Source organism: Myotis myotis, unplaced genomic scaffold, assembly GCF_014108235.1.
Source record: "Myotis myotis isolate mMyoMyo1 unplaced genomic scaffold, mMyoMyo1.p scaffold_m19_p_14, whole genome shotgun sequence".
Taxonomy (NCBI): Eukaryota; Metazoa; Chordata; class Mammalia; order Chiroptera; family Vespertilionidae; genus Myotis; species Myotis myotis.
Genome location: NW_023416318.1, coordinates 47,832,493 through 47,856,831, shown reverse-complemented (window position 1 = coordinate 47,856,831; position 24,339 = coordinate 47,832,493). Strand labels below are relative to the sequence as shown.

The 24,339-nt window shown below is 42.3% G+C and overlaps 1 protein-coding gene across 5 annotated transcripts in view; it reads right to left on the bottom strand.

Moving 5' to 3' along the window:
* Positions 1-24,339, bottom strand: part of LDAH (lipid droplet associated hydrolase) — a 90,286-nt gene that overhangs the window by 43,010 nt on the left and 22,937 nt on the right. For 4 of the 5 annotated variants that reach the window (XR_004971924.1, XR_004971923.1, XM_036335241.1 and 1 more), the window contains exon 4: positions 21,184-21,353. Coding sequence is in view for 3 of the 5 variants with exons in the window: in XM_036335241.1 (XP_036191134.1) it covers positions 21,184-21,353 (170 nt within the window). In the remaining 2 variants the exon portion in view is untranslated. Of the gene's footprint in view, positions 1-399; positions 615-21,183; positions 21,354-24,339 lie in introns of all 5 variants that reach the window. The other variant, XM_036335242.1, reaches the window with a different exon arrangement.

Here is a 24,339-nt window from a genome sequence, read left to right as displayed (position 1 = left end):
GGTTGAATCCACAGATGCAGAACCCGCAGATGAGGACCAACTGCATATACACTTGCTCTCTCTTCCCCCATCATGTGTGTGTGTGTGTGTGTGTATGAGGGAGAAAGAGAGAGAGAGAGACAGATGGAGACAAACAGGGAGGGGGAGAGGCAAAGCAAATGAGGTTAAATATTAATAGTAATAAACCTGGGTTAAGTGTATATGGTGTTCTATGTACTATTCTTATTCTTGTAACTTTTCTATGAGTTTGAAGTTATTTCCAAATAAATTGTCAAAAAATAAAGTACAGTCCACCACTGCCCTCTATCCCCCAGCCATGGCACTTCCAATCCCCTTTATCTTGCTTCCACTCTTCTTATCAAGGGAGTATCACCTTCGGACACACTGATTCATGCATACCTGTATGTTGATTACCATCTCCCCCTTAGCAGACTGAACTCTGGGGGGACTGAGCTCCCTTCGTGCTCTAAGTCTGGAGCGGGTGCAGCAGCAGTGCATGACACATGGCAGCGTGAATGGGTTTGGTGAGGGGCACTGGGTCCCGCAAGATGACTGCCTCGTCCTGAACCTCCAAGCGAGTCCTCCTCCCCATGCCAGCTCAGGCCTAGAGGGTTCTGTATAAAATTGAAGGAGAGAGCTTCTTGACCTGGGTACACTGGGCATAGAGACAGGGGGCGGAAAAGGCCACCATGAAGAGGATTAAGTGAAAGTCCAAACACTAAGTGCTGACACTCCCACCTAAAGACCCAGACTCCTGTGCTGTTTTGCTTCGATGATGCTGCCCTCAGGCAGGAGATCTGAACTTTTTTCTGTCGTTTGAGAAACTGAATGGCTCCAGAGAAAACCATACAGATCACAACATTGAGGAACAGCACCCAACATGTCAGGACACCTGTCCAACACCCTGCAGTGATGCTGACTAGCTGACCAGACTCACTTCCACCCAAAACCTCCCAGGATTTTCACTGCTTCTTTCTTAAATAGAAGCAGATAACGAAGGAATGTCAGGATTTCAGGAAAGCTTCAATTACAGTAGTCAGATTAACACAAACAAAACATGAGCAAAGGGATTCAGATGAATAGAGACAATGCAAGAGTACAGCAAAACTCCAAATATTTGTCGTCCTCAGAGAGTGTGAGTGAGCCATGAAATAATAGAAAGGATAACACAAAACGGGAACAAAAAATAAGAAATTATCTCAGAAAATATTTGCATGAAGGCTGAAATCCAAAGTTCAATGAGATAAATTCCAAGATATAATTGGGAAAATAACCCACATTTCTCATTGAATACAACCAAAAATTAAAAAACACACCAAAAAAACAGAGATGGACAATGGAAACCAAAATAAATCCAGAGAATCATTTATGGAGAAAACAAAGAGAAAAAAAAATACTAGAGAAGTTTTCAGTATGTTAGCATGCCAATTTCCAGATGAAAAAGGATAAACAATCCAAAAAATATCATTGTAAAACATAATCATGGGGATAAAGATTCTAAAACTGTCCAGAGGAAAAACAGGTCCCCAAAAGAATACAAAACTCGAACTGGCATACTTCTCGGTGGCAAAGCCTGAAGAACTTGAAGCTAGACAACAACAGCTGGTAACAGTGGATGCGGGGGTGGGGATGGCAGCCCAGCTACTGCAGAGCAATCTTCCTGCCAAGAACATTAGGAAGGCTGGAAAAAGTATTTATTTAAAGTGCTTTTGAAAGCATCAAAGGCAGAGGTGATCCGAAAGGCCAAACCTCTAGAGAACAATGGAACTCAGGGAGGTGTGCTGAAATAGCTCGTCTTCATTATTGACCGATTTGCGAGCAACAGCTAAAAGAGCAAGAAGCTAAACGGGGTTTCTAGAAGTTTCCTTTGGCTCAAGTGTCAAAACGTGGGTGCTGGGTGCCCAGTGAAAAGAAAGCACCCTGGGCTCTCAGTGGGACCCAGTAAGGGGCCACCTCCAGGCACAGTGATGAACGGGAAGCAGACCCGTCCTCACGGAGGGAGCTTGGTTTCGCCCAGTCCCGAAGGCAGTAAAGTCACTGGTCCTTACTAAAACTGCTGGTCAACAGCAAAAGCAAATCCGCCCTGGAGGAAAACAGGAGCCTCCTATTGTCAATACAACTTTTCATATATAATGATAGGTATTCAATTAAAAAAACAACCACCTCACCAAGCCGTGATGGTTAATTTTCTGTGTCAATTTGACAGGCCAAGAGTGGCCAGATATGTGGTCAAACACTATTCTGAGTGTGTCTGTGAGGGTGTCTTGGATGAGACTAACATCCGAGCTGCGAGGCCAAGCAGAGCAGATTGCCCTCCCAATGCTGGTGGGCCGCATCCAATCAGTGGGAGGCCCAAATAAGCAGAAAAACCATGAGAGAGAACTCCCTCTACAGCTGCCCCTGACCTGGAAACTGCCTTTTCTTCTGCCTTTGGACTCAAAGGGAAACATCTGTTCTTCCTGGACCTTGGGCTTGACTGCTTTGGCAGTGATGCGAACCTATGACACGCGTGTCAGAGGTGGCACGCGAACTCATTTTTTTGGTTGATTTTTCTTTGTTAAATGGCATTTAAATATATAAAATAAATATCAAAAATATAAGTCTTAGTTTTACTATGGTTGCAAAGATCAAAAAATTTCTATATGTGACACGGCACCAGAGTTAAGTTAGGGTTTTTCAAAATGCTGACACACCGCGCTCCAAAGGTTTGCCATCACTGGACTAGAGCGTACACTGCCAGCTCTCCTGGGTCTCCAGGTTACTGACTACAGATCTTGGCACTTGTCAGCTTCCGTAATGGTGTTAGCCACTTCCTTCTAGTCAAATTCTTTCTGTAGATATACACACGTCCCATTGGTTCAGTTTCTCTGGAGAACCCCAACTAGTACAAAACTACACGAGACTTAGATACTAGAATGATCAGACACAATCTTTAGTTTTATTTCAAATATGTCATCTCTGAGTTTTTATATTTTAAGAATAAAAAGTAATTGTACTTTTAAAATTATTGACAGTACAAAGGAGAATAAAGTCAGACATAAACTTTAAAATAACTGCAATTAATGTAATCAAATTAAGTAACAAGATGTAGAATTTCAGGAACTGGTAACTATAAAAATAACAAAGTGGAAATTCTATAAGCAAAAAAATGAATAACTGAAATTGAGAATGCCAGAGATGGGTTTAAAAGCAGTTCATACATAGTTAAAGTGAGGATAAGAATATGTCTAAATTGAAGTAGGGAGAGAAAAAAGTTATTGTGTGTAAGTTATACCTCAATTTAAAAAAGAAAGCCTCAAAAATTTAATAGGGAAAATCAAATAAATATGCAATGCCTATCATACAAGGTAGAATATATAAGAATTATGAGAAAAAGGGTTACAAAGGAAGGATGGTAGAAATAACGGGAAGAATTGGGAAAAGGGTTCGCATAGGAGTTTGCATTTGAGATGACTGATTTTAAAAGATGAACAGGGGCACCAGTCAGGTGGTGGTAGAACAAAGCAGAAAGATAGCAGACAACAAGAAATAATAATAGTTAGGAGGCAGCACTAGGCATGTCTAGGGCAGCGACAGGGACTGTGACGGAAGGAGACACCATGAGGCCACCTTCCTCAGAGGACCTTGAGAAGAAGTCCCCTGGCACCCAGATAATTGGGATCTGTCCCTAAGTTTTTATGAAATAATCATTCTTATGACATTGCTGAAGCCCTCAGAGCCTGTCTCCTCTGCACCAGGGCACCAGGAGTCCCGGCATGTTTCTGAGGGTGGTAGGTTATGGAAGAGGAAAGGCTGGGTCTCTAACACTTGGTTTGGCTTACTGCAGAGGCTCCCATAACTCACTGGTGAGGAGATAAATTAAAATTGTTGAGATGGAGCTTCTGAACTTGTTGACAGACTTCATTGATGTGTACTCCCTCTGGATCTGTAGGGCTGACACTGGGAAATGATTTACTGTCTGGTTTCCTAGGGACAAGTTGCCAGAAATGATGCTGGTTTCAGTCCCTATCCATTCATCAATATACCTCTCCGAGACCTGATAATCTGGCATTTCCCCAACCAAACCCAATCAGCCTGACCTGGCCTAGAATGCAAGGTCTTAAAGCAGCCACGTTTTATTCTTGTGAAGCATCTTTCACACGGTGCCTGCTAGGCTTTTTCCACTTCAGGGAATTTTTGTGTGGCCTACGATGCATATTGTTCACAGATTTTCCACCCGAGCAAGAAGGGAGGGTGAAACAGCCTCATGCACACTGGGTAACCATATCAGACAGCCCTTTCCTTCCTGAAAGAACACATTCATAGTTTTCATCTCTACAAATGGATAGATCTAAAAAGAATCTTCTCGCTGGGATAAACAATAGCCACCCAAAAAATTTCACAGAATTTTGCTCATCTGTTTCCACTCTCTTCCATGTTTATCTCTTCTCTGTTATGCTCTGTCCACTGAGACTCTATGAATTTGCTCTTCTGTGAACACCCACTTAATTAGCATAACAATGTCTAAATGTAGCAAGGTGCCAGCTATGTTTTCCAGACCTGTATCCATCCAACTGCAAGGGTATTCAAAAAGACAACACCTGCCCTAGATGGTTTGGCTCAGTGGATAGAGCGTCAGCCTATGGACTGAAAGGGCACATGCCCGGGTTGTGGGCTCAATCCCTGGGAGGGATTTAATTTAATTCTCTCTCATCATTGATGTTTCTATCTCTCTCTCCCTCTCCCTTCTGCTCTGAAATATCCTATATAATAAAAAAGAAACATTCAAATTAACCATCCCTTTGCTATGCTCAAGCCACGCCCATCAGCCAATGAGGAGTATGCAAATTAACCTGACAAAGATGGTGGGTATTTTGCATACACAGAGCAGAGTGGGAGAGCCGGCAGCTGGGGGGTGGGCGTGGCTCTCTCGGTCACTCCCTCGGTCACTTCCTTGGGGGGACATGGCTCCCTCGGTCACTGGACGGAGAGCAGAGCAGGAGAGCTGGAGACGTGGGGGGATGTGGCTCCCTCGGTCGGGGAAAATCCAGAGGGTGGGGAGCACCAGGAATTCTGGGAATAGTTTTGGTGGCAGCCCCAGGACCGGAAGCAGAAGCCCAGAGCGCAGGGAGCACCAGGAATGCTGGGAATCATAGTTGTGGTGGCAGGCGGATCTAGACACTAGAGCAAAGTGAGCCTGGAGCAAGTTACTGTTGCAGTTGGGGATGGAGGGGAAGCAAAGGTGAGAGACATAAGTAAAATCAGAGTGCCTAGGAAAAATTAAAGGGAAGATATCCTAAAACTTTCAGGAAATCTCCACCAATGAAGCAAAGAAAAAAAATCCCTCTATTATTCTGTGAGCAACAAACCAAACTGAGTTGGGGGAGTCTCAGACAATTCATTCATATGATTGCAAAGACAGACAGAAATTCCCAGATTGGAGAGAGTGCAGGTTGGGCTGAGGGACCCCCCCCTTCACCCCCTCCTGCCCAGTGCATGAATCTTCGTGCACCAGGCCCCTAGTATATTTATAAAAGACAACACCTCTGTCTTAGCATGGGCCACCTATTCATATCCCAGAGCCTTTAAAGTCTTTACCTCTATGAACCTCATGATCTGATGAAATGTGAACATGCCTGTATTTAAAAATGTTTTTATTTATTCTAGAGAGAGAGAAAGATCAATGAGAGAGAGACACATCAATTGGCTGCTTCCCACAAGCCCCCCAGCAGGAATGAACCTGCAAACTGGGCATGGGTCCCAAATGGGAATCAAACCGACAAATCTCAGTACATGGGACAAAGCTCCACCAACTGAGCCATACCAGCCAGGGCTGTGTTTTTTGAATACGGTCTGTTTCTGTCTAGTGGTAGGATGAATGATGATGCCAATCCCAACCTCCAATTTTGTTATCACATTCAAGTAACAATCATGAGGCAGGTCATCAAAAGGCATGCCTGCCCTACAAATTGAGTAGAACAGGAAGATTAGGTAAGACAGGGGAAGAGGCTAGGATGGCTGCTACTGGCAAAAATGCTGCTCCTGACTTAGTGCCACTCCTGGTCTTAACGGTGGGTTTTACTGCAGAGATACCATGAAGTTCACCTGAGCAATTAATTTCCCTTGTATTTGTTATCTATTGTGGTGTAACAGATGATCAAAACTTTCTCCTGAACCAGCTTTCTGCTATGAAGTCATACATCAAATTGTGGGTTTTTTTTAAATAAAAAAATGCATAATCATTAAATAACTATAATAATGAAGAAATATCTATAATAATAAAAGTGTAATATGCTAATTACACCAGGCAGCCAAACAACCTTCCAGATGAAACCACAGGGGTGGGGGGGCAAGGCAGAGGTGGTTAGGGACAATCAGGCAGGCAGGCGAGCAGTTAGGGGCATCAGGTGGCAGTCGAGTGGTTAGGAGCGATCAGGCAGGCAGACAGGTGAGCGGTTAGGAGCCAGTGGTCCCGGATTGCGAGAGGGATGTCCGACTGCCGATTTAGGCCCGAACCGGCAGGGATCGAGGGATGTCCAACTGCCAGTTTAGGCAGTGGTATAACAGATGATCAGACATCCCCCAAGGGGTCCCGGATTGCGAGAGGGTTCAGGCTGGGCTGATGGGCCCCCTCCCCCGACCCCGTGCATGAATTTCGTGCACTGGGCTTCTGATATATATATATATATAATAGAGAATTAAAGGAAATTTAAAAATTAAATAGAAAAATAATCACCCCAAAACTCACCACCCAAATACAGCTACTATATTCATTTTGGTAATTTTATTTTCAAACTTTTTAATGTATGTTTTCTTTTGATATATATTCTCTGTGTAGCTTCACATCTTTGTTAATATTCTATAATTAACTTTTATGTATTACAGGGCCTTTTGAAAATATTCTATATAATAAAGAGCTAATATGCTAGTTAGCAGCAGAACGACCTTTGGACGAAGCCAGGGCTGCGAGGGCTGGCCAGGGCTGCGAGGGCCAAGCCCCTTGCATGAATCTCGTGCATTGGGCCTCTAGTAATGTTAATAATTCACATTCCATACTCTACTTAACCTTCCCTTTCAAGTCAGACTTTAGGATGTTTTCAATTTTTTTGTTACAACAAATAATATTTTTGTACCCGAGTGTTTTTTATCATTAAGATTTTCTTAATATAGATCCCAAAGAAAATAATTAGTAGGTTCAAGGGGTATGAACACATTTTATAGGAGTTATTTTTTTCTGATAACACATGATCATTGTATAAAGTAGAACCAATGTAGAGTCTCCACCTCCAATACACCCTTACCTCTAACTCCAGAGATCACCATTATATGCCCCCTGGTGTTTACCTGTTCAGACTTTCTACAGAAGTATACACACACAACACTGAACTTTTCTTTTAAATACTGCAATAGTAGCAGCTCATTTTGATAACTGTCGAGGGACACTCATTAAACATTAGGAAGTACTACTATACTTAATAAGTAGACATTAAGTACTACCATATGTTAATTTATTAAGTACTATGTGACACATGGTGCTACCTACAGAGTATTTGATAGATTTTTATTAGCTATTTCTTCAGTGAGTTATCTGTTCATGTTCTTTGTACCTTTATCAAAGAAGCTGTTATAATAAGTTAATGTTTTAGCCTAGTGGCTAGGAACATGGACTCCGGAGTCAAACACACGGGTTCAAATCTTAGCAGATGCTTACTTAGCTGTTTAACCTTGAGCAAGTTACTTTTGCCCTTTCTAAGTCAGTTTCCTAATGTACACTATGGGAATAGTTATAGCCCTCCCAGAGTGGTTAAAAGGATTAAATAAGATCCATAAATTATAACTGTATTAATATAGTAATAACCATAGTAAATCGGCTAATAATTCAATCTTTACTTTAAATATCTACAAGAGAATTCAGTATCTTAAATAAATATTTACATCTTGATAAAAATAAATAACAGTGCAAAACCAGCAAGTTTATCCTTTTTTTCTTATCTTTATTATCTTCTCTGATCTAAGCACAGACACTCAGGGACAGGTTTTAAAATGACCCATATAAAATCACAAACTCTTACACCAGATTTTTCTATAACAAATACCTTACTTTACACCATTTCACATTCTGCTTTAAGAAGCTAGTTATTGAGTTATAAAGGCAATCTGTGGTAGAGTTAGTATGTTAAGTACTCTCGATACTACAGTAATCTTCAAAGGCACATTTACTTTTACTTACTTTCCCACTTTCCTGAAATTTACAAATACATTAACTTTTATAACTGGAAAGAAAAACCTTTAATTTAAAGAAAGATCCTGCAAACAGACTGTAAAAAGACATTTAAGGACAAAGAAAATCTGATCTGGGCTGTATCAGCTGATATCAAAGCACTGCCATTAACTTTATCAGGTGTGATAATGACATGACAGTTATATAAGAAAAGTTCCTTTTAAAAGATGCACACTGAATTACTTAAGGGTGAAATATTTTTGAGGGCTATATTTATTTATGTATTTGTTAATCATCACTGGAGGACGTATTTCCATTGATCTTTCAGAGAGAGTGGAAAAGAGAGGGAAAGAGAGAAACACTGATGTGAGAGAAACACAAACCCCGACCAGGGCCCGAACCAGGGAGGAGCCTGCAACCAAGGTACGTGTCCTTAACCACAATCGAACCCAGGACCCTTTGGTCAGGAGGCCAATGCTCTACCTACGGAGCCAAACCGGCTAGGGCTATGAGGGATATAATTTACCAGAAAGTATTTAAGAAAAAAATGAGGCAAAAGTAATAAAATATTAGTAGCTCTATTAATCTGGATAATGGATATCTGAAGATTCATTACACACTTATTTTTATTTTTCAGCTTGAAATTTTTCATAATAAAAAATTTAAATGATCCATTAAAAAAGAAGGAGTCTCTTTCCTTTCCATCTAGAGTAGCTTAGATAGCTCTATTTATGCTTCAGTATGATGGGCTACAACTGAATAAACCTTTAAACTCCTTACACACCTCTCCTTGACCAGGCCTGAGTTCCCTATCCTTACAACACACTGGGGCACCAGTGATTAGCTAAAGGCCCTCATACAACAGACTAGTTACTTCCATCATGAGAAGAATATTCTGAAAATCTGTTACACTGCCACATATTCAGCTACCTCAGTGCCAAAAGACAATAACATAGACACCAGAGCTTGCTGGAATGCAGGAGGCCACTGCAAAACATAAGATTGAGAACTTGTGCACAAAAGCTCAGGGCTTAAATCAACTTCTGCTGACATACCTCTGCTACCTTTGCTGTTTAAATATAAGCATAACCAATGGACGCAAGACACTGTCGGGGGGCGGTGAGGGCATGTACCAAGGGGTAGGAGAGGCAGGGGGAAGGTCAATGGGGGAGAAAAAGAGAGAGATGTACTATTATTTGTAATACTTTAAACAATAAAATAAAAATTTTTTAAAAAAAGACTTCAAAGAAATGAAAATGAAACCTATGGTCCCATCCAGGTTTGACCGTGGTAACTCAAAGAAATGAGAAAATACGTCTTGGTAGTGCCATTTCCCTGAACAAGCGGATGTCAGCACCTTCATTCTAAGGGTCGCTGCGCTTGGAGAGAAGGTCATGGGTGGAAAGAGCCAGAATACATGAACTATGGAAAAACCCTCCTTTAAAGGACTTGATTGGCATCCTCCTCCTTCCAAGGGATGATCTAAGGCAGAACTGACATGTTCTGGAAGGATTAGGACAGACTTAACTGTCCACTGATCTCAAGACAGCCCATGTTCCAAGTCTTTGGAAAGCCCAGGCTTGGTGGTCCTCAAACTTGAGCATCCAACGGAATCCCTGGCAGCATTAGTCAAAAACACTGATTGGTGTTCCCAGCCCTAAGGTTTTGGATGCAACAGGTCAGGGTGGGGCCCAATAATCTGCATTTCTAACAAGTTCCTGAGTGACACTGATGCCACTTTGAGAACTTCTGGCTTAGCCAGCTGCACGAGTGCCTAGTGTCCTCCATTTCAGCCTATTCACAGCTACTCACAGCTACTCCTGGGCCAGGAAGAGGTGGTGACAGCATGTGTTCAGGCAGTAAATGCAAGGTTTCTCTGGCTAGCAGCCACTGCACTTCATTCGCCCTACCTGTCCCTTTAAACGCACTCACGAACTCCCAGTGTCCTGGGCCTGTGAGAGGATGAGGGGGATTTTCCACATCTGACAGGATCACGGATACACAAATACTCAAGTGGTTCAATATTTAAATCTGAAGAGTGTTCAGAAATTCTCAGATGAAATGCATTAGATAAAGCACTAAGTATTAACATGCATGAAGAATGTTCTATTATAAACCCCTGTTTTCACTTTCTTGCAGCTTTCCAAAAAATTAGCCCTTTGTGGTGAAATTTTCCATGCTTGGTTTCAGCCCAAAGGTGATTTTTTTTTCTCAAACTTTGAGAAAAATATATTAAATCGTTCTCTGAGTTATGAAAAGATGAAAAAAGCCCACACAATTTTTCCACTTTGAAAGCAATTTCAGGATTTTAAAAAACACGCAGATAACTAAAAATGGCTGAAGTTGAAAAGTTGAAACTTTCCATGTGTCTAGTTTTCAGCAAGGCAGTCTCCTGGGTGGTTCAGAAAAGATAATGTGTGTGCACACTCATAAACATAACTATATCTTGAAATAAATCCATAAGTGATTGAATAGCATTTTATCATACTCAATACAAACTTTCCTCAGGATAGGGGATTTATTGTTTTCTGAAATTGAGAGCCTTTCGCAAACCAGAGTGCGTAGTTGTTGATTACCCGATCCCTGTGGTTTCCACACGCCAGGGGTCACTAATGGGCCACATGGACACAACTGTGGAACTACTATGCACTGTTCTGCAGAATACTCCAGTTCCCGTCACACTCTATCTCCCCTCTGCCCCCAGCTCAATTCTAGGATTCTGAGCGCTGTCTTCTGAGTTCAATCTCTGCCCTTGGCCCATGCCTCGACACCAACTCCCTTTATCTTCTCTGCTCCAGCTCGCTCTCACATGTTCACATTTCTCCCTGAAAGCATCCCCTACTTCCCACTGAATTCCTCCCCCACTCCCACCCCTCGTATTTGAAGAACTCAAATATTAAAGAACAACAGTAGAAATCTTATGGTTAGGTCAAACAGATTTTGGTGGTTTGTCAGGGTAACTTATTGTAGCCATCTATAACCATAACCCTCCTACCTAACACTCCACCTAAAAGCAGAGAATGGAGGGTTAGGAAACAGAATGCAGTGTCTCAGTTCTGCCATTTACTAGCTGACTGACACGTGGGTAGACACATAACTCCATGGAGCTTCAGTCTCCTTATCTGTGAAGTGGGAAAATTAGGTTATTAAATGACCTTGTTACATGTGAACATGCTTTGCAAATTTCAAATGAATGCTGGCTATAATTGTTAGTAATGGCATTGCATCAAATTTAAAAACTGTTTTAGGTTTCTAGATTCAAATGAAGAACCAAGTATAAGGTGAAAAAAACACTTTTGCAAGGATGCAAAGATTAAGAAAAATTCAATTTTCCTAGTCTTCAAGTGTGTTTAAAAGACAAACAAAGGAAATCCACTCCAACAAACGTTCCAACATCTTTCTCTGCATTGGCGACTTGCCTCGGCATATGTTAAATTACCTCCCACTTAAGGACAAACATATTCTTTTGACCAGCTTCTTCCTTGTCATTTTGTCTTCTCTTCATTACTGGCAATTCCTGGAAAACTACCCATTTATCACCTGCGACTTCCTCTCATTATTTCACTAAAAATGCTCTCTTTGAGGTCATCATCAGTGACCTTCCAATGACTAATACCAGAGGCCTCAAGGTCCCTTTCTCTTTACCTTTGTTACACTCAACTCTGCAACCTATTGCTACGTAACATGCCATCCCTCAACTTATAGTTTAAAACCACTGATGATTATTCTTTCTGATTTTGTGGGGTCCAGAATTCAAACAGGGTTCAGCTGGACTTCGGCCCCACATGGCTCACTCCCATGGCTGTACTAGTAGCAGATGGATAGGCTGGAAGGTCCAAGGTTTCACTCACGGGAGTGCCTCCTGATCTGCTGGACTTCTTACGTGGCAGCTGGCTTCCAAGAGGGAGGACACAGAAGCTCCCCGTACCCTAGACTTGGAAGTACCAGAACATCACTTGCACTGCATCCCATTAGTGAAGCCAGTCACATGTCCAGCCCAAGTTCAAAGGGGAAGGAAAAGAGACTTCACCTCTGGAGAGAGGAATGGCAAAGAGTCTGTGGCCATCTTTAATCTACCACATAGCCACAACCCTCTCGACATGTTCTTTCTCTTCTCTTAGCTTTTGTGGTATATTCTAATCTATTCCTTTTTTTTTCTTTTTTTTACAATGACCCGCAGAATGATATATATTCTACATTTGTAATCTAGGACATCAACACACTCCTAAGAAGTGAAACAAAAGTTTCACAATACCTACCTTTATTATAACCTCACACACTCTAATGTTTTCTATTCTTAGTTACTCTGTGTGTGTGTATGTATGTACGTGTGTGTGTGTATATCTATATATCTATATATCTATAATTTTTTTTTCAAATGCTGTTTTGTTCGCAAACATATGCTTCTCTCCTCTGAAGAGGAAAAGACTTCGCAGCCCATTGGTGGCAGACTTGGTCATGTAAGTTGCTCCATCCAATGCAGTGTGAGGAGTGACAAAGTCCCTTCCAAGCAGAAGTTTCAAAACACAGTGTGTGGTTCACTGTTTCCTTTTTTATCCTCTGCCATGAGACTGGAATATTCCAGAGAGAAGTTACTCCATCAGTGTGGATTCTGGAATAAGAGTGCATGGAGAGAACTACCTGGGGGCAGCCTACCCTCAAAAGACTTGTATCATGAGCAATAAATGAATCTTTATTGTTAAAAGCCACTGTGTAACTGCAGTGTAGTCCTCCCTGTCTTGATTGATCGCTGGTTGCAACCCACTGAGGTGATTTCAGGAGCCACCAATGGACTGCAGCCAATAGTCTGGAAAATTATGATACCTTTTGCCTTTTCCTCTTCTTCAGACTCCTTGCCACCAAATAGTCATTCCCCTACTATGCATCTACGACCTGTTTCTTTTGTCTCTTAACAACTTCCCTTGGCAAATCCCATATGCTGTCTTATTTCTCATCTGGATTAGTGAACTCGCCTATCACTTGGTTGTTCACTTTTTATTCTACACTCTCTTCCCATTTCATTCTTCTTTTTCAGTAGCGATTACTTTACCTGATGTGGGACTATCATCATCACTGGTCCTTCAGTCGCTCCTTGCTGTTCAGAAAGTAGAGTCCAAAGCCCGTAGCCCAAACTCTCTGGTCCTTGCACTTCTATGGGCCTAGGTTCTCACCGCCCCCACACCCATTGTGTACACTATGCTGCGTCCCAATCAGACCATTCACTGCTCTCTTCATGTGCCCAGTGATAAAAACCATTTCTCCTTTTTCATACTGCTTCCACTTCTTACAATGCATAGCAACTCCCTATCACCAAAATATCAAATTCTCTTCTACTCTGACCCGTCCTTCTCCAGTTCAAGCACCTTTGTCATCACACTTTGTCGGATATTCCCAGACAGCCACCTCTCTCTTTAAAACACTCAGAGTCTATGGTACTTCCTCATCTTCCTCATTTACTATGTGTGTGTGTGTGTGTGTGTGTGTGTGTGTGTATATACACACAGAATCAAGGGCTTTTAACTCCCAACCTTGAAATTTATAAAAACAATTTATTGGCAAAATCAGATGGTCCATTTTAAACATATGAAGGATTGATCTTGAGAGACAGAAGATTCTAGGTAGAGGGATAGGACTCCTACTTCTTTGTTTCTATGTTACCTCCTAGCCCCGCCCCAACTGCTAGAGCAATCTTCATGGGGTCTCTCATTCCTGGAGCCGAAACGTGATGAGTCACATGAGCACACTCCGGGAACAGCTGTAGGCTCTGCTAGTACCCCAAGGTTGAAAGAGCTATCAAACGGCTTCCTAGACTCTCTGTACCCACAGCTAATATAACAGGCCCCACCCTGGAGTCAGACAGAGCCAAGGCTGAGTCCTGGCAAGGCACTTTCCTCACAGTTCCCATCTATAAAATGAAAGATGGGACTAGACCGTCTCTAAAGCCCATCTCAGTGCTAAGATCCTGAGTCTAAAATCGTGTTTATTATTGTAACTCATGACAGCTACTATTTAACAGCCCTCTAATTACCTAGTTTCTCACGCTCTTTTAAAATCCTTCCTTCTGAACTTTACTGTCAAAGCACATGAAGAATTTCTATAATTCTATGTATCAAATTTGCTTAAAGAAAAAGATACTTTAATGCCAGATTTTTAAAAGAGCTATTTTTTTTTTTAGTATTTTAAAATATAGGTCAGACTATGTTAAAAATGTGCAATAATTCTCTAATAATGATTTTAAGACCAAAGTTTCCTATAATTAGTTACAAAAATATAATAAAGAACTGAACCAAAATAAAACCAAGCAAACCAGCTACTAAACTACACATATGTCCTTAAAATCTTATGGGAGTCAAATATTCCAGTAAAAATAACAGAAGAGATGGAAACACAAGTTTCTTATTATCACACTTCATATGTTATAAAACATAACAGTTAACTTATTTTTGGCAAAATGATTAGGGATTGCAACACTGGCTTACACAAACTTATTTGATTGTCAAATGCATCTTAAATGGAGCGTGTCATGCTAACTTCAGGCATGCAGGCACGGTGCCGTCGTAGAGTAGCCTAGAGACACTGAAATTTCAACACTTCGGCAGGGATCATACCACCAAAATTAACTGGGCCAGGTGTCTAAAGAGGGTTGGGGGGACTTCAACAATGTAGCTAATTGAAACCAGATAAAGCTTTTGAATAACAAAAAAAAAAAATCATACAGATGGTCACCCTTCACCCCGAGTGACCTTTATGGACAATTTATTGCACGAGTTATTTTCTAAAATACACCCTTCTTAAGAAAACACAGTTTCACATGTCTCTCTGAAAACTCTATAATCAGAGCGTGAGTTATGTGTCCACAAACAGACGAGGTTAAGCTCGTGTTTTCTCTTCCTTTTCCCTTTTCCCTACGATTCCTACAAAAGCAAGAGCACCTGAAGGTGGAGCAAGAATCACAAAGTCCTAAAGCTGAAGAAGTCCTAGGAAGAAGCTACACTGACCTTCAGGTGCCTTGTACTTCTTCCCCGACAGACATTGTGAACGAGAGTCAAAAAGGGAGGTGGGTTCCGAACAAATGTGTACAACAACTCTTCTCACAGATGCATGAGGGAGATGATGCACTACATGCAGAACGGGTGTGGAGCGAACAGACAAAACCCCCAAGTACAGATCTGTGATTAAGTCAATAAACTGAAGGACACAGGCGGGAATATTTTCTTCTCGGTGTTTATACGATAGTGTACTACTCATCAAGGCTCTCCAGAGAAACGGAAGCAATAGAAGATACGTGGAGATGTATCATATATATGGAGACTTAGTGGCGGGCCTGGCTCATGCAATTAGCCAATCTGCCCTCTGCAAGCTGAGAAGCAGGAAAGCCAGTGGTGTAACCAGGCTTCAGAACTGGGGGTGCCACCGGTGTGAGCCCTGGAGTCTGAAGGCTTGAGAACCCGTAGACCCAATGACCTAGGGCAGGAGAAAGTGGATGTCCCAGCTCAAGAAGTGAGAGAAAGAATTCACCCTTCCTCAGAGTTTTTGTTCTCTTTTGGCCCTCAAAGGATTGCATGATGCTAGACCACAGGGAGAGGATCGGTCTTCTGTTCTCAGTCTACTGGTGCAAACAATAACCTCTCCTGGAAACGTCCTCATAGATAAACTCACAAGTATGTTCACCAGCTATCTGGGTGTCCTTATCCCAGTCAGTTAACACATAAAATTAGCCATCACAAACAGTAATGCTATTATTATTTCAAATGTGCAAGTACTCTTTTAAAAATGTTTTTTAAAGCTTTAAAAAAACCCAGAACAACTAATAACGAAAATTTTATTTCGTATCAGTTTGCTACATTTCACTTGACAGGACCAAGTCACTTCCTAGACTGGGAAATAAATTATGTGTGTGTTTCTACATGCTTGATTGTACACCACACCAGTGAAATCCTAACTGTAGGAGTGGTGGGACACGGCCCCCAGGGAGCCTTTCCTTGAATGTTCATGCTCTCGTGTAATCCGCTCCTCTTCGGTGGGGGCTGGACCTAGTGGTTTGCTTCTAACAAACAGAATACCGTAAAGGTAATGGGACTATCATTTCTGTAATTAGGTTACAGTTGTGACTTCCATCTTGCCAGCTGCCAGGAGCCGGTCCATGCTTGCTGTTTCAAGGGACCTGGCATATATGGCATACTGTTCTTAATATGTTTGCTCACCTTCTTGGCACTGTGTTTTAACCAAGGTCTCCTCTCTGAGAAAGGTTGTTTCCCCAGGTAGGGATTTTCCCCTGAAGTTAGGGAGGGAATAAAACCTCTTAACTAAGTGCCAGGCGGGTAATTAATCACTTTAACTACGAACAATCATGCTTAAGCTACATAATCTTTACTCCCTGGAATGAAGATAAGAAACACCCTAACCTTTGTAATAGAGATTGATAGGATTGAATCAACTGGTATAAATACAGATGCAACAAGACAGCAAGAGTCAGAACTTAGAATACAGAACTTAGAACACAGAACTTAGAAGAGAGAACCAAGAGAGACAGAACCTAGGCACAGAACGTTCTCTAGAGACAGAAGAACTTCGCTGGAGAGAACATGGCAAAAGATCCTGGACTGAACCTGACTACAGAAATTGGCAAGAGAACCTGACTAGAACCTGGCTACTGAACCTGCCTGGAGAACCTAGCAAGAGAACATGGACACAGAACCTGGCTGGAGAACCTGACTGGAGAACCTAGCAAGACAACATGGATACAGAACCTGGCTGGAGAACTTGGACAGAACCTGGCTGGAGATCCTAAGCAGAACCTCTCTGGAGATCCAGACCAGAACTTGGCTGGAGATCCTGGCTAGAGATCCTGGCTAGGCTGCTGATCAACTGAACTCCGTCTCCGTGTCATTCCTTCTTCGCCGACTCCATCCACACCTTTGGGGACCCCTGGACCTGCTGGGGTTGGACTCCAGCATCTGGCGCCCGAACAGGGACCCCTAGGTAAGCCCCACTCTCGGGATGGATAGGACTCCACCGTAGGAAGAGGGTGAATAGTCTTTGCCGACTCCGTCCACACCTTTGGGAACCCCTGGAACAGGGTTCCCCTAGGTAAGCCCCCCCCCCCCATTGAGAACCCCCACATTCGGGACGGATAGGACTCCACCAGGGTACTGCAAACCCCCCTATAGAGGATAAGTAGGGTAAGAAGGTGGATAGTACAGAACTTAGATTGAGAAGATGTGCCATACTGAGTCCAAAGAAAGAAGACTCTGTATTGATCTTTAGATTAAGAAGATGTGCCATACTGAGTCCAAAGAAAGAAGACTCTGTATTGATCTTTAGATTAAGAAGATGTGCCATACTGAGTCTAAAGAAATAAGACTCTGTATTGATCTCTTAACTCATATGCTTGCTAGCAGAGGAATTAAGGTTACTCCCAGTCAGACAGAATGTTTTATACAAAGAAGTATGTCCATGCTTTTCTGAGGAAGGAAAGGTAAATGTAAATGCATGGGAGAAGGTAGGCCCAAGGAGCCTTATCCTTAACCCCACTGCAGCCTTTCCACCCTGGGAAAGTGCTTTTCTGAGGAAGGAAAGGTAAATGTAATGGCATGGGAGAAGGTAGGCCCAAGGAGCCTTATCCTTAACCCCACTGCAGCCTTTCCACCCCGGGAAAGTGCAGGATTGGCAAGCTCTCCCTGGGGTGATAGATCAGGACTCAGGTAATAGCAGAAAGTGCCAATCCTACTCTTAAAATGGATACAAGAGAGCATTTCGGGGTTTTCTTTTTAATGCCCGCTTTTAAAAAATAAAAAAGGGGGAATTTGCCAGGAGCCGGTCCATGCTTGCTGTTTCAAGGGACCTGGCATATATGGCATACTGTTCTTAATATGTTTGCTCACCTTCTTGGCACTGTGTTTTAACCAAGGTCTCCTCTCTGAGAAAGGTTGTTTCCCCAGGTAGGGATTTTCCCCTGAAGTTAGGGAGGGAATAAAACCTCTTAACTAAGTGCCAGGCGGGTAATTAATCACTTTAACTACGAACAATCATGCTTAAGCTACATAATCTTTACTCCCTGGAATGAAGATAAGAAACACCCTAACCTTTGTAATAGAGATTGATAGGATTGAATCAACTGGTATAAATACAGATGCAACAAGACAGCAAGAGTCAGAACTTAGAATACAGAACTTAGAACACAGAACTTAGAAGAGAGAACCAAGAGAGACAGAACCTAGGCACAGAACGTTCTCTAGAGACAGAAGAACTTCGCTGGAGAGAACATGGCAAAAGATCCTGGACTGAACCTGACTACAGAAATTGGCAAGAGAACCTGACTAGAACCTGGTGACTGAACCTGGCTGGAGAACCTGGAGAACCTGGCTGGAGAACCTAGCAAGACAACTGGCCACAGAACCTGGCTGGAGATCCTAAGCAGAACCTCTCTGGAGATCCTAACCAGAACTTTGCTGGAGATCCAAACCAGAACTTCACTGGAGATCCAGACCAGAACTTGGCTGGAGATCCTGGCTAGAGATCCTGGATAGGCTGCTGATCAACTGAACGCTGTCTTCGTGCCATTCCTTCTTCGCCGACTCCGTCCACACCTTTGGGGACCCCTGGACCTGCTGGGGTTGGACCCCGGCAGCCAGCAGACTCCTTCTCTGGCTCTTCTCCCACACTTGCTCTTCCCAAGCGTTAAGGAACTGACGGTGGCATCCAGCCAGCTATCAGGGATGAACCAAGACCCTCAGTGTAACGACCTTCGAGGAACTGAGTCCTGCCAACAACCATGCAAATGAGCTTGTAGGCAACTCCCTCTCAACTTGATTTTTCAGATGAGACCTTTTGATTAAAGACTTATGAAAAGCCCTTGAGCAGAGGACCCAGATAAATCATGGTCAGGTCCTCTAGACGCACAGAAACTGTGAGAAAATAAACATATATTGTTTTACATTGTTAGGTTTTTGGAGCAGTTTGTTACACAGCAGTAGGTAACTAACATAGCAGTAAACCTAGTAACGGAGGTAATGATCCACAGTCATTTCCATAACAGTCACTAACACCTACAGCAAACTTTTAACTTCTAGGCACCCTTTCTAATTCGTTATATCACTCCTCAAAAAATCCTTTGAAGGACATATTACCCCCACTTTATAGATGAAGAACAGAGGTACAGAGAGACTCAATAAATTGCCCAAAGTCACCCTGACAAAAGATGACAAAGCAAGTATTTGTGGATATATCTGAACTTCGGTGTTGTGCCAGGGCTCACAGCAATTGTGCAAACAGGACCACTAAGTGACAGGGCTTGTAAAGATGGTAACCCCTTTTTTTCTTTTTCTTTTTTTAAAAATATTTTTATTGATTTTTTTACAGAGAGGAAGGGAGAGGGATATAGAGTTAGACACATCGATGAGAGAGAAACATGAAAGAGAAACATCGATCAGCTGCCTCCTGCACAGCCCCCACCGGGGATGTGCCCGCAACCAAGGCACATGACCTTGACTGGAATCAAACCTGGGACCCTTCAGTCCGCAGGCCGATGCTCCATCCACTGAGCCAAACCAGTCACGGCAAAGACGGTAACCACTTGCCCTAGCCGGCTTGGCTTAGTGGATAAAGCATCAACCTGAGGACTGAAGGGTCCCAGGTTCGATTCCGGCCAAGGGCACATGCCTGGGTTGCGGGCTCGATCCCCAGTAGGGGGTGTACAGGAGGCAGTCGATCAATGATTTTCTCTCATCATTGATATTTCTCTCTCTCCTTTTCCCTTCCTCTCTGAAATCAATAAAGAAATATATATTAATAAAAAAAAAAAGATGGCAACCTCCTGACATAGAGGAGAGTCAGGAGGCACAGAAGAGAGCAGAAGCCATGCAAAAGGAAGGAATCACTTCCTACCTTGCCTCCTGATGACCAGGTTCAATGGCACTCATGCTCCCATACACCCTGCAGCTACTTAGCAGTTATCACACCCATGGCTTAGTCTGTCTCCTCCTTCAGACTTCAGACTCTCTTACCTCAAAGACTGCCTCATTCATTGGGAAGTTCTCAAACCACAGCACGAGGTCTGACATATGGCAAAGCAAGTATTTAATACTAGAGGCCCGATGCACGAAATTCATGCAAGAGTAGACCTTCCTTCCCCCGGCTGCCGGCACCCAGGCTTCTCTCACAGCCCCTGCTTTGTCCGGAAGGTTGTCCAGTCTAATTAGCATATTACTCTTTCATTATTATAGATGTTTTTTGAATGAAAAAATAATTTATGTTGTGAATCGCATCCATTCAATGGGTTATTTCAATGGTATGTGTTACTGAAAGTATGAAGTTTTGTTTTGAAGTCTCTTGTAGTTTCACTCTCTCCTGAGCACTTTCAATAGGTCGTTATGTCTCCAGTGTCTCTGGCACATAGTGGCACCTAATTAGTGTTTATGAATGAATGAATCAATGGATGAATGAATCAATGGATGAATGAATCATAAGTGTCTCAAAAAGGCTGCCATGCTATAAAACTGATAATAATTCATACTTGGGCCTAAATAAATTAAGATTTTGTGTTTCATAAAGACAGCTGTTTTCCTATCAATGATGATGATACATTTTCTTCCTTTTATAAAGAGGCATGAACATTTGCAATCTCTCCCACATAAAGATAGATTCTTATCTAAGTCTTACCTAGTGACTACTCTTAAATATTCCTTCATAAAAGACAACAAGTTACATGCAACTAAAGAATTCCAGTTAACCCTAGATTAAAAGGCATTCAGTTGGAAAATTCCTACCTCCTTCAGCATTATTTTTTCAAACATGGAAATAGCATGACCATACACTTGCACAGGCCCACAGTAATATGGGGAAAAGGATAAAGGCAGCTGCCAAGTATCCTCTCTCTGTTCCATTTGTCAATTAAACAAGAGATACAAGGACAAAGGAAAGCCGAGGGGATCTGTGCAAGTGCACAGCCGGGTGCCCACAGCCGCCTCCTGGGGCACACTTACCGGGAGCTCAGGCGCGTGCTTCAAAATCTGAAGGGCAAAATAGCTGCCTATTGAATGGCCGATGACCACCAGCTTGGTTTCCTTTGGTACATGAGTTCTCAGGAAAGCGACCTTGTGTTCTACTTGACCACGGAGTCCATAGATGTCCTTAATTTCTTGAGCATTTGGATCTAAAACCAAAAATATAAACATGTTTTTTATTCAATAAGTAAAAGTAATAAATTCACTGGGGAAAATATTTTTAAAATAACAGTAACAGTAACAGTAATTACCAATTATGTGACGCCAGCAGTGTGCTAGCTAGCATGTTAGGCACTACTTAGATTACCTCAACAACAACCCCGGACAGGAAGTGTCAGTATGTTCATTTTACAGAAGCTCACAGACATCAGGTGATAGAATGACAGACACATACTAAGTAAGAGGGGGAGACTCAAACCAGGTCTCTCTCTCCTCACAGTCCATGAATTTTCAAATATTCCGAGACTATTCAAATATTCCATGGCTATTGCATAAATATTCAAATATCCCTATACTACTGTTCGTTCAGGCCAATGGATCTCAGAACGCTCTGCAGGGTTTGTTATAACATTGACCGCTGGGCCCCACCACAGAGTCCCTGATCCAACACGTCTGGGTTGGAGCCTGGGAATTTGCATTTATGAGTTTCCAGGAGATGCTGAAGTTGCTGGTCCTAGGGTCATATGTTGAGAACCACTGTTTAGGCTAATTTATATTCTCCATAAACAACTAAGAAACCCCATGACACGCTTCATTTTTTAATATAATCTTTGTTTGCCTGAAGAACTCAGACTGTGGAAATGCTGTAAGCTGTTTCTTTTAACCAGCACAGTCCTGACCTGAAATCGCCTCTCTTCCTCTCAACAAATGAACTGTCCTCTAGATTCCTCAAGACTAATTAACACTTTATCTAGAGCTAATCTTCAAGAAAAAGAAATGAGCCTTCCTTTGCGTTTAACCAGTACTCTGCTCTGACTATAGCCCTTTGCACAACTGTACAGGTGCCTGTTTATTTCCTTTCTTAGGCTGTGAGCTCCGTGAAGGCAAGGTCCATCTCTTCATCTCTGCGTCCTCTGTGACTAGCACAGGGTAAGTATTACTTATTTAATTAACAAAAATATGTAATTAGGGCAGTGTTAACTATCTAAAGAGTAGTGAATAACAGAATCTTAGACTGTTATATAATTGTCCTTCTCTATAGTTTAAAAAAAAACTTTCTCAAAATAAAAGTTTTAAATTAAGAATGCTGTTCCTAGCTATCCCACATTAATTTTGTAGGGAAACCACCAGTCACTTCTTCATTACTCCCAATGGAATACAAAAGCGCCTAAGGACTTTTCTAGGTTCGTGCTAAACACGGGAGGCAGAGGACGAGCACTGTCTCCAGTCCTTTGCGCTTACTTAAGTCACCAGTGCAAAGGTCTTCCTTTCACGACTGTGCCTGGAGTTTTCTAAGCTGATGAGAAAGTACACTCTCACCTTTAGGCCTTGACTGTCCCCAGCTCCCCAAGTATTCTGTAACCTCCCTGTACCTGAACATTGGTGGGAGTCTGTTAGCCTTCAAGGCATGGCACACAGAGAGGGGTTGGTAGGCAGGCGCTATACTTAAAACCGCCACCTTACTTAAAAAACAAACAAAAAACTCTGTAAACTCCAAACATGTCTTATAGAATAGTTTTTAATTATTATTCTCCAAACAGATGGTGAAATACAGGGTAATCAAATTACACTTTCCACTTGACTAAAACCAATGGTCTGGAATTTCAATGGGGGAAATGATGGGGCTGGTCAGAGAGAGAAAGATAGTGAGAGATGGACTGATTCAGCGAGGAGAAGATAATTTTATAGACTTAGCAAATAATAAAAGCAAAAGGCATAAAAGTGCGAGGTGTAATTTTGGACACAGCTATGATATCCATGGCTGTCTGTGGTTATGGGAAGAGGCGGAACAAATAAGGTTAGAAAGGAAGGCAGAGACTGGATCCAAGAGGACACTGAACATCACCAAGGAGTGTGGACCCCACAGTGTGAGCAGTGAGAACATATCTAAGGACTGTGACTGGAGGGGCAGCGATCTGGCCAGTGTCACATGACCTTACAGGCATTGCTCCTCCCTAGTCCTGCTGTGCTTCCTCCTTCTGTCTTCCCTGAGGCTCTAACAATTTGCTTGTTAACTCCTCCTACCTACTTAGAGATCTCCTTGTTTATTTCTAGAGGCTTGATTGTCTGATGTTCTCTGCCTTGGGCTCATCTAGTCATTCCACTTTACGTCCAAGTCCTTCTGCTAATCACAGTCCTGGCAAGAGAGAAAGCTCTACTGGGTTTTCTCTCTCTCTCTTTCAGGTTTGAGGGCTGGAACTGGAGTGGTTTAGTGTTTCTTTGGATAAGCACGACCCGGGTTCATCATTAGTTGAAAGACTGTGTAACTTTTTTAGATGTTTTATCAGCTGAAACTAAACCACCATGATTTCCAGCTTTTATGTTATACTTTTTGAACAAATGACTTCAAATAGTTGATAATGAATCTGCCATCCAGGAAGCTGACTCTACAGTAAATCAAAGCCAGAAAGAGCTTATACTTCTAATTCCTCAAATTTTCTTTTCACACTCCTTTTCTGAGTCACCCCCTTCTGACATTGGTGAACATCTGTTCTTCCAATTATACTCAATTTATGAGCGTGATAATGTGGTGCAGCGAGAATATTATTTCCAACTGTTCATAATTCTAACATGTGCTAATATGAAGCAAAACATACTTTTAACACTTGATGTGTGGTTACAGCTTATGTCCTTTCTCTCAGTGATTACATACATTTCACACCATAGTTTGCACGTCAGAAAACCTGTACTTTAGAATAATAATCTTGGATGATGAATAATATATCTGTCCTGACTATCCAAAGCAATGTCCTCTAGCATGCATTTGCCAGCATAACCTCCAACATGTAAAACAGATGAAAGGGGAACTGTTCTGGGTGAATGGGGTACTAGGGAGGCCTGGAGCTCCACCTGCCCTTCCCAGAACTTTTGGGCCAGTCAGAGCACAGATGGACCGTCACTAACTTGAAAGGCGGCATTTCTACTCCTGTGTAGACCTCTGCAGCTCCACACATAAGAACCTAGTAGGCTGTCCAT